This window comes from Abrus precatorius, unplaced genomic scaffold (genome assembly GCF_003935025.1).
Source record: "Abrus precatorius isolate BTA unplaced genomic scaffold, Abrus_2018 Scaffold7, whole genome shotgun sequence".
In the NCBI taxonomy this organism is placed as follows: domain Eukaryota; kingdom Viridiplantae; phylum Streptophyta; class Magnoliopsida; order Fabales; family Fabaceae; genus Abrus; species Abrus precatorius.
Window position 1 is genome coordinate 15,268,606 of NW_020874417.1, and position 11,205 is coordinate 15,279,810.

The window sequence follows — 11,205 nt, forward strand, 5'->3', positions numbered from 1 at the left end:
TGATTATTATATTATTACGTGTATAAAATGTTATGAATTTTTATTTTTCAAATTTTAGAATGAGTTAAGATTATAATAGTGTTATTATTTCGTAATATTTTTCTTAATCTTTTCTAAGGTTATTATACGTCCATTACTTGCATTGATCTTTTATAATATTAAATTAGGATTATAATATAACATGTTTAATTTTTACTTAGTTTTTACATTTTTATTATTTATGATAGTAATATAACTTAATATCATTATAGATTTCTAGATATTATCATGTTTTTATTTATAATTTATGTAATATTATATTTTTAATATTGTTTATTTTATAACAATGTACTGCAGGCGTACAAGAATTAAATAAATATTATATAGATAAATAAATACATAAATAAATAAATATATTTTTAACAAAATCTCTTCAGGAAAAAAAAAAAAAAAACATGATGGGTGGAAAAATATATTAATTTATAATATTACAGTGATAGAAATTAATATTTAATGTTAAACATTAGGGCTATCACAAAACGTTGGAAATTTTTCTTTGAAGTCGTTGGTTCATTTAACTTGTTAGTCTTGGCGCGAGTGGTGCCGCCGCCGCTGCCTGTCACCGTAAGCTCCGGCGCCGGTGAATTTCGATTCCCTCAGGCAAGTGGATACTCTGAACCCAAAGGCTGCAACTTTTACATCGTATTCCGTTATTATATGTTGTTAGTGTAATTTGATGTTCTGTTACTCTCATCTCTTTCGTTGGATTCCCCTCTTCCTTGTTAACGATTCAATCGTTGTTGTTTTAACTCTAATCATTAAGTGTGTTTTGAATGTAAGTGTTTTAGAGGGTTTAGGGTTTATTATTTTGATCGTTTAAGGGCTGTTTAGAAGAGATTATACATAACTTATGAAAAATTAAGCTTCTTAGTGTGGCTTATTAAAATAAGCAGTTTTCAGCTTATCCCAATAAGTTTCATCATTAAATTAAAGACACAAATATCATTGTTTTTAAAAAGAGCTTATTGAAAAGTGCTTAAATAAACAGTTATCCCAACAAACTCTAGTTATTATTTTCTTAATACTTCTTGTTCCCTTCATATGTTGATCGGTGCTATTACTTTTAATTCTAAAGAGGAAACTGATTTGTTTAGAGGTACTCGTTCTCTTTCATCTTTAGTTCTTTTCTTCAATTTCTCAAATCTCCGAACTTGCCCATGGCAGCTGCATGATTTTGGTCTAATCATGTGCTCTGTTCTGTGTACTGATAAACAGGAATGGAAATAAATTTGGGGAAACTCGCATTCGACATTGATTTTCATCCATCAGATAATCTCGTTGCTGCAGGACTCATTAGTGGTGACCTTCACCTGTATGTTAATTTGGATTGATGCTGCAATATCTATAGTTAACCGACATTTTGTTATTATTATTATTGAAATTATGGTAATAATTATATTAAATTATGTGTCCTGCAGATACCGTTATAGCCCAGATAGCACCCCGGTGAGGTATAAATTCTGAATCTTTTGTTTGTATATGTAAAACCTACATGAGTGTTGACTTTATGTTGTCTGCAAATTTAGGATTTTCATCACTATATGCATAGTTTGCTGCTAATATGTAATCCTATGTTTCTATTATCTTCCTTTTTATTGTTTCAGGCTGTTGGATGTTCATGCTCACACTGAATCTTGTAGGGCTGCACGATTCATTAATGGTGGACGTGGTAATGCACTGAATAGTTTTCATCCTTTTTTTTATTTTTTTTATTTTACTAATGATTAATGATTTCGATTAGATTTTATTTTAAATTTGAAATGCATATTTGTTATTATGTTTGTGTTGTAGCGCTCTTAACTGGTTCTCCGGATTGCTCGATACTGGCTACAGATGTAGAAACTGGGTCTACCATTGCCCGTCTTGATAATGCCCATGAGTGAGTAGATAGATTTGCTGCAATTAAGCATTTGTTGTCATTGGGCTACAAAACAAGTATGTGCATTACTTAAGAAATTGTATGATATTTTTATTGTGATGCAGGGCTGCAGTCAATAGATTGATAAACTTGACTGAGTCAACAGTTGCCTCAGGAGATGATGAAGGTTGTATAAAGGTAACTTGTTTTCATTTCACTTTCCTAGCATTTGTTTTTGCTCTGTATTGTAGATTGTGCTGTGGAGTCCTTCAATAATATTTGACTATTTGTCTTAGATATTCATTCATTTTTGTAATAGTTGTAAACAATAAATTACCCACTAGTTTTCAACTTCCCCAATCTTTGCCTTGCTTATAAATTGATGAAGCTTAATTAGTCCTTATCAACTAATTTGAAAGCACTAAGCTCATAGCAAGCACAGAACATAATGTGTCCAGCCAGCACTTCCTCATTGTCATGCAATGCAAGTATCTATACCGCAATGCTTCCAATGCACCCCAACTATTCTACTTTTATTGCAATAAGCATATAGTAAGAGTGCACATATAGGTGGTCTCTTGTATAGCTGCTAATGTTTTTAACACTTAGCTGTAAGGTGCAACTAATAGCCTTTCTTCTAGACATTAATATGAATCTTGTGTCACTTATTCTATTTTTCACACAACTTTTTTTTTACTGTTTCACCCTTTTTTAGCAACTATTCCTTCTACCTAAAGCCACCCATTACGGTTCTGAAGATGGTTGCTACATTGATCTTTTTGTGTTATTTGAAGGTCAGGCGATCAGTGTTTCTTCAGTACTTTTCATTTAGCTTTTTCTTCATGTAGGTATGGGATACCAGAGAACGTTCTTGTTGCAATTCATTTAATGCCCATGAAGATTACATTTCAGACATGACTTTTGCGTCTGATGCAATGAAACTGTTGGCAACAAGGTAGCATATTCTCTTACATCATTCACCTGCACCAGAATATCAATGTATAGGAAAGATATACTATAATTTTCAATTGGCTGTGATAATAAATATCTTTCTGAACTTTCTGGTGGATAGAGATACCATATTGATCTATATTAACAAATGCATAGTTGTATTTAACATAGTAGTCAATCCCGGATAGCGACATAGAGCTGCCAACCTAAAAAATGCTATAGCAAGGATAGCAGTAGCAGGATGACTGCTATTTTGAAGTTTTAATACATACATATACATGCTGCAAAATATAAAATTAATACACAATTTTGGAACAAAACAAAAATGGAAAACTCTAATCAGAGAAGGAAGAGCAGCCATTGCTTCTACTTGAAGCTTTGAAATTTGAAACAGAACAGGTTAGGAGAATCAAAACAGAGAAGGAAATAAAAAATCAGAAAAAAAAATGTTCAGTCACAGAAAAGTGTTTAGGTGACGTCAGACGCTTCGTTGAACTTGAAAAAGACAACCAAAGATGAAGAAGATGACTCAAAACAATCTAGGTCACGTTGGAGGCTTCACTGGAGATGAAAATATGACTGGAGAATGTCCTTGTTGTGTCAGAAGTCTCGTCAGAGATGAAGGCCATCAAAAGCAGTGGAAACGTAGAGAACAGAGATGAAATGAGAGGAGAAATGAGAGGGAGACCTGAGAGATGAAATGAGAAGCTAGGATTTGCGAAAGAGGGAGGGAGAAGATAAAAAAATAAAGGGGATGGGTGAAATCTCAAGATTGCCCTCCTTAAAAGTTGTCCAACATTAAAAAACAGAGGGCAAGTTCAGAATTTCAGAGAGGATAGAATAGCGGCTGCGATTTTCGCTATTTTTGGCCACTATTTGTGGTGTGATAGTCACTCCTCTGAACCATGACACTATTGAGTCTCCATAGTGGACCCAAGCTGCTCCGCTCTACCTTGATAGCAGTTGCTATTGACTACTATAACTATTTAATCAAGAAACCATAAGTATAAGATAATCATACATTTTATCTTTGAAATTCTTATAGCATTGTCCTGCCCCCCCCCCCCCCCCCCCCCTCTCTCTCTCAAGTCATTCTCATATTGATTTAGCCAAATAGAAAATTTAAGAAATAGTAACTTTTGTAGAAATGAAATTTATGTTTTTCTAATTATAGTGATTGTCTATTGACTAACTGGTCTAGCCCAAATTTTATTAAAGCTATCTGAATCCCTTAGCATATGCTGGTGCCTGTTAGGGTTTTTAGAATTAATGTTTATTTTCTTATTTGAACAATTTAGTAATTAGTATTACCATTCCCAAACATATGACTCAAATCATTTTGCTCTTAGAAATCACCAACTAAAGCATAACATTAGTTATTTATCTTGATTCCCCCCATCCCCCTTCTCCTTCCCCTTATCCTAGAGTAAGCACCTTGGTGCTGACAACTATTGAGGGTCTGTTTGGAATAGCTTATGACTCTCATAAGCTGTTTTTGACTTATTTCAATGAGCTTCTTAATATAGCTTATCAAGATAAGCTGTTTTCAGCTTATCCTAACAAATTTCATCATTAAATTCAAGACATAACTCATCATTTTAAAAAAAAACTTAATGAATAAGTGCTTTAATAATTAGATATCCAAACGCACCTTGAAACCATTTTGACTTTTTAAAAGAGTTGTTTTTCCTAGTTTATAAAAAATAATTTTTCTAAGATTCAAAATGGGAGGGATGCTTTATGTAATTTATTAAGCTAGTATGTTAATTTGGTGTAACTATTTTTGGATTATAGTAGTGATGTTTTCCTGTGCTTGTTCTTTCTAATGTTTTTATTTTGAATTTCCTATATAGTATATGTTACCCCTGGTTAACATGCATTCCAATGCAATATGCTTCATGAATATTATAATCAATTTGTTTTTCAAATTCTACTTTCTCTGACATATCAATACAGTCTAACTTCTTTTCTTTTCTTTTTTAATTTCCTTTTTGTTTTAAAGTGGTGATGGGACTCTGTCTGTTTGCAATCTTCGAAGAAATAAAGTAAGTTGTTATCTGTTTCATCTTGAAAATAAACACTCTTTAATGTTTTATTTATTTATTTGCTTACATGATGATTTGAACTACCTTTTAATGATTTATTGACAGGTCCAAGCTCAATCTGAATTTTCTGAAGATGAGCTGCTGTCTGTTGTTTTAATGAAGGTATCATGGTCTATGCCTATGACTTTATTGTGAAATTTTAATGCATCTGTTGGAATTTTTTGACATATTTTTATGAAAAAATTATATTAACAGAAATTTCATAGAATGTTTTCCCTGCTTTTATTCTTGCTTCGTAGGAGAGGAACTAATATATTGCTTTCTATTAACAGTATAGTTTCTGTCTATTGTCAACTTTATACTTCGATCAAATACCTCAAAAAAATATTGTTTTTGTTAAAACAAAAAAACACTTGTTTATGATTTTACAGGATGCCCAAACAGACTATTAGTCAATGTCTTTCTTTGTTACCTTTGAATTGAAAGATGTACTGCATTTGACGTACGTATTGTCTTCTAAAATGGTCACATGACTTGTGTTTTCAACTTTTGGCTGGGTGTTCAGAATGGAAGGAAAGTTGTATGTGGATCACAAACTGGAATCATTCTGTTGTATTCATGGGGATGCTTCAAGGATTGCAGGTACGTGATGTGGAACATGTCATGATTACATGATGGAAAGGATTCTGTTTTTGGAGGAGAGAATGAGACATTAATTCAATGTTTTTCTCTTGTATTCATTATGCTACCTCTTTGACTGGTGTTTTATTATTTGGCTTCAACTCCAGTGATCGATTTACTGATCTCTCTTCAAACTCTGTTGATGCTATGTTGAAGGTGAATCATTAACATACATGATTATTTGGCTTCAGTAGGCTTTCTTACCATCCTTAGGTCTTGTAATAATTTTTTTTTATTTGCTATCTTAGCTTGATGAAGATAGGATCATTACTGGATCAGAGAATGGCATTATCAAGTGAGTTTTTGCAGTTTTAGAGCATTGTTTTGCTGTTTGAATCATATTTCTATCTTTTGTTTATTCTCCATTTTGTTTAAATTAATTTTTATTTTTTTTTATCTTCAGCCTGATTGGGATATTACCAAACAGAGTCATCCAGCCAATTGCAGAGCACTCGGAATATCCTGTTGAGCGTCTTGGTAACATAGTCTCTTCCTATTTTCTTAGCATTTAATGTGCTGGTTCAATCCATATTTGGAATCTTTTGTCTATCTATACCCTTGATTTCTTCATTAACAATGCAAATTTTGTCTCAGTGAAGTGATTTTGGGACATCATTTGTTTTTTTTTTTTTTTTTTTTTTACTGTTTTCAGCCTCATTATCATGTGTTTTTGCACTTGCATGCATTTTGTATGTCATCATTTTTTTTTATTCCTGGCTTCTAAGCTTGACTTGTGGTTTCTTTGGTCTTGTAGCATTATCTCATGATAGGAAGTTCCTTGGAAGTATTGCCCATGATCAAATGTTAAAGGTATTTCTCTTAATTCTCTAGAAATTTGTAGGAATTGGTTCCCCTGCTTTTAGGCATATTTATACTAGCCACCTAAATGGGCATTTTCTGGGGCTTCATAACTTTGTTCTCAGAAACAATTGCTTTAAATATAAAGGTGACTCAGAGTGATTAGGATTTTGATTAGAATAATATAATTTCCACCAAAATGCATATCGATAGGTATGATTTAGCAATAATAATTGATGTGTCTAACAGTGTTGTCTTGATTGGGATGAACATTTGCAACTGAAAAGGGGCACAAATGATGCTATGCAATTACCTACACGAGTTTAGGTGTAGGATGAAGAATATTGTGCGTCAAATGATGTGTATATACCATTTGTTGACTAAATGTATTAGTACGTTTGGATTGCCTAGGTTATAGTCTACAGCTTATAAATGCTGGACAGAACACATTAAGACGGCTATGTTATTATAGAAGTTGCAGCTGTCAAATCATCAGATTGACCATAGACCTTTAAAAGAACAATAAATAACTTATATTTTAACATATTTGATTGGATGAGTTTCCATCAGTTTGGCTTAAAATACTGCCTTTCACAATGGAGGACGAACTACTGTTAAAAATATGAAAACTATTGGTTGCATGTGGGTCTAAATATGTATCTCTATACTTTTGTATTTTGTACAGAATATACTAGCAATAATAGTTTGAACATACATTTGTGTTTCTTTTTGTGCAGCTATGGGACTTGGATAGTATTCTACAAGATTCGAGAAGCACACAAAGAAACGAAGTTGGAGTGATTGACAGTGACGATGATGAGATGGATCTAGATGATAATCCTTCTAAGTCTAGTAAAGGTAGGATATGATTTGCGTAGATAGATGTAAATGTCATTGATTACCCATCACTAAAGATAGGATACGGTTATTGGAAGGACATATATATGTTTTACTTCATTTTGTGTTGATAACCATGTAGGAAACAAGAGAAAGAATGCAAATAATGGGCATGCTCTAGGTTCAAACACGAACAACTTCTTTGCAGACTTATAGGAGATCGTGGATGCAACTTTGTTCAAACGGGATTATCCAATTAAAACACTTGCGTGATTTCCTAATCAATATCTTCCAATTTCAGGTTGCGCCTTCCAAGAATTGCTACTTGTTCGGGACTTTGTCCTGGTGATGGCATTTTGGTGTGTTATTTTGGTATCGGATATATATTTATTGTTTCAATGTATTATGTGAAGTTTTGAAATATAGTGGCCATTTTGTAGTCATATCGTATTATATTTTTTTCTGTCTTGTTTAATTGAAGTTCCAATGTTAGATTCGTTTGTTTTTTTGGGCATCCAATGTCAAGAGCCGTTGAAGTTGTCGATAGAAACTTGGTGTTTTATTAGAAAGAACTAGAGAAAAAAATTACAAGATAGAAACACTGCATAATTTCAAATGAATGTACCTGCCCCAAGGCCCTGATTCTTCTCAAATCACAAGATGAGCCTTTACTCAATCTCCCCTCGTATTTATAGGTAATATGTTTTATTTCTTTAACCAACTTGCTTAACTAATTATTATGTAACTAATGAGCGTTACGTAACTGTTGTCCTTGTGATTAATATTCGGAAGATTATTATGTTTTTAAATAAACAAGTATAAGTTTTTTAAAATAAATTGAGTTAAACACATTTTATTTGTAAACTCTTAATTATGTAGGGTGACTAATCAAATGTAATGAAATTCTTATATCCATAAACAAAAAGGAAGTATTGACAATAATTGCAATTTTACTATAGTATTTTCTTGGAAATATTCAGCTTTGAATATTACTACGACATAAAAAATTGGAAGGTAAAGTTGGTAATAATAATGCTTTGAAGAATATGCAAGAACCACCGCCTTATTCCTAAAAATTGGAAGGATGAATTCTCAGGAAGTTCTAATGGTCAATGGAGGTTATGCTCTATAAAGGGTCTTATTTTGAAGGGAAGTAGAAATGTCATAAACCAAGAAAGGGATATTCCATTTGAAAATACTGGAAGGTTAAAACTTGTGTATTATTCCAGACAAGTTGTCATGCCTGCATGAAAGAGTGGGAGTGTGTGTGCATATATCTACATATGAGGGATGATAGCAACGTATCTAATATAAACTATAATATTGAGTAAAAGTTCCATATGAGACCTACTGAATGGCGTAAATTTCCTAATTAATGAGTTTTATTTACTATTTAATGAGACCTATATGATAAGCAAGTTTTTTTTTATTAGACCAGGGTTCAGTTAAGTTTTATAAACAAGTAGAAAAACGTAAGGGAAGCATTATTATTTCATATTAATGAGGAATTCAATGATACTAACGTCATCCTTTTATTTTTATGATCAGATACTAACGTTTTTAGAAGTGTGAAACACATTTATCAACTTGCCTCTACACACTCCTTGCTTAATTAAGAGATGTAAATATGAAACTCTCCCTTTACTATTATAACAATATATATGCCTCACTCTTAATATATGAAAATGCACTGCACTACATTCTATTATAAAACTTTCATGAGAGAATAAAAGGTACAGGGAATGGTAGAATTGGGAGTAAATGGTTGAAGCAATCATGATGCGACATAGTGAAGCTCTCCATTCTCCAAGGGCACAAAAACGCTACATTCAAGGAAATTGACAAGACATAGGATCTCAACGAAGTGAGAGAGTGGGTTAAAGACAACGATGAAGTTGGTGAAACACAGAATCCTGATGTTGTTGCGTTGCAAACAACGATGTGATCGCGGGAGAGGATGGAAACAGTGGTTGAGAGTGTGAGAGACGATAGTTAAGCCAAGATGGGTGTTCCAAAACTAATGTTGCTGAAAGGGTAGTGCTGCTGAAAGGATTTCTCGCTGTAGTAAGATATGTCTCGCTGTAGCAAGGAAGACCATCCAGAATTTAGGCTCTCGAGAGCCTTCTTGCTAAAATGAGGGAGTCTCGCTATAGTGAAAAGTAGATAAGATTAATCCAGCTAATACTTTCGTTGGAGCGAGAATGTCGCAAATGGAGGGATATTTAAAGTACTTCAACGTTAAAACTTTTATTATTTCTCTTCAAAACAATTTTCTCTCTCATTCTCTATGTTCTCTTATCTTCTCTTCTCAGAGAAACCTCTTCTGAACCCCAAATCTCTTCCAGATTCGAACTCAAACCTCTATTCCATTCTGATCCAAGGAACCTTAACCTTTAAGGCAATATCTTCTTTCAGAACGTTGTGCCTCTCCCTCAAATCTATAGGAAAACTCGGCTTGAAAGACCCATATTCAGATAAGGGAAGTTGATCCCAAACCTTAACTCCTATTTATAAGTTTTTGAATTAAAATTCAGATTCTCTTGCTTAGAATGATAGATCCCTAATGTTTTTTTAACAATTACAGTGTATAAATAAATTTTTGAGTATGGGAAACCTATAATATGTTTTAAGAATGAATTTTTAAGAAGATTTTTATAAAGGTGTTATTCAATATATATATATATATATATATATATATATATATATATATATATATAAAGACCGAGAGAGTGTGATCTCCGACAATGTATTTCTAAGCTGTACAATTGGGTTGAGTCTAAAGGTGTTCGATCTTCGGCACATTGTATTGATTTGTATGATGTAAAATTAATTGATGATTTAACTATACATGAATGACATAGTGTGGTAAATTTTTATTGTGAAGAGAAAGAAAAAGAGTGAAAATTGTGCTATCATGAGAAAAACGATAAAAATAAATAGATATGAGTATTTGAGAAGTGCTGAGGAAATATGTGTCATAAAAAACTGACTAAAATATGTATAGATAGTTACAGAGATACACTGGAAATATAAAATATGGAGACGATTTGGAAAATTTAGGGGAAACATAGGGTGGTAAATGACATTCGCTTATGTATACACAATCTATTGATTGATAATGCATCACATGGTCTCACACTCATTTCCTAACTAAACTCCTGACTATACTTTTGCTAAGAGGTCATTTATTGTATATGTTGTATCTGTGTGAGATGTGTGATTATAATAAGTGAGTCATAATGGATTGATTAATATGATTACAATACAAGTATTGTATTACATCGACGGGTGTAATTATAATGCATGTATCGTAATTCATTGAGTAATATGGTTATAACTCACTTATTATGACATGTTGATCTATGAATAAAGTGGTATAGAGTTAAGGATGGAATGATTGAGTTTGGTTATGTGTGAAATGTTATGTATTGAGGTGATTGTTATGATGCTTTATCTGATGTAGGTTGAGTTTGGTTATGTGTGAAATATTGTGTATTGAGGTGATTATTATAATGCTTGATTTGCTGTAGGTTTATTAATATAGTATATGAGCTAGAACTATTTTGACATGTATTCTGTATTAAATAATATTCTATGTATTACTTGATTCATTTATAAGATAAAGGATTTAGTGGGGCAAAGGATATTCTCCCTTATGAATTATTTTCCAGGAAATGAAATTGAAGAATAAATGAAGGTTGATCCATTTTAGGATCATATCCTTGATGGAATTATAGGGAAGACTGCTCTGCTAGGACTTAGATAAATTTTGAAAATTGTAACAATTCTAATTCAGTTTTCATTCAAAGTTGACAAGGATATGTAACCATTTACATATTATTTATTCTGAATTTATTTGTAATTTTGATAAGTTTTGTGGAAACAATACTTTGAAGTGTATTTGTAATTTGATAAGTTAGCTATTTTTAATTTGTAGTTTTCATCCAATTTTAGATAATTTTTACTCTGTTGAAGGATAGTGTTGATCATTTTTAA

At 32.2% G+C, this 11,205-nt stretch overlaps 1 protein-coding gene across 2 annotated transcripts; it reads left to right on the forward strand.

Annotated features, from left to right (window-relative positions):
- The first annotated feature begins 515 nt into the window (after nt 1-515).
- Nucleotides 516-7,854, forward strand: LOC113872736 (WD repeat-containing protein 55). Of its 2 annotated transcripts, XM_027510524.1 has the most exons (16): nt 516-639; nt 1,255-1,351; nt 1,458-1,490; nt 1,644-1,708; nt 1,831-1,918; nt 2,023-2,095; nt 2,746-2,852; nt 4,851-4,893; nt 4,999-5,055; nt 5,459-5,535; nt 5,682-5,730; nt 5,823-5,869; nt 5,978-6,051; nt 6,329-6,384; nt 7,110-7,230; nt 7,352-7,699. In XM_027510524.1, exons 2-16 carry the CDS (start codon nt 1,257-1,259, stop codon nt 7,423-7,425), a joined length of 1,059 nt encoding a protein of 352 aa, XP_027366325.1. In that variant the 5' UTR covers nt 516-639; nt 1,255-1,256; the 3' UTR covers nt 7,426-7,699. The 2 variants fall into 2 exon arrangements, with proteins under 2 accessions (XP_027366325.1, XP_027366326.1); XM_027510525.1 differs by having other exon boundaries at nt 521-1,351; nt 7,352-7,854.
- Nucleotides 7,855-11,205: the final 3,351 nt, after the last annotated feature.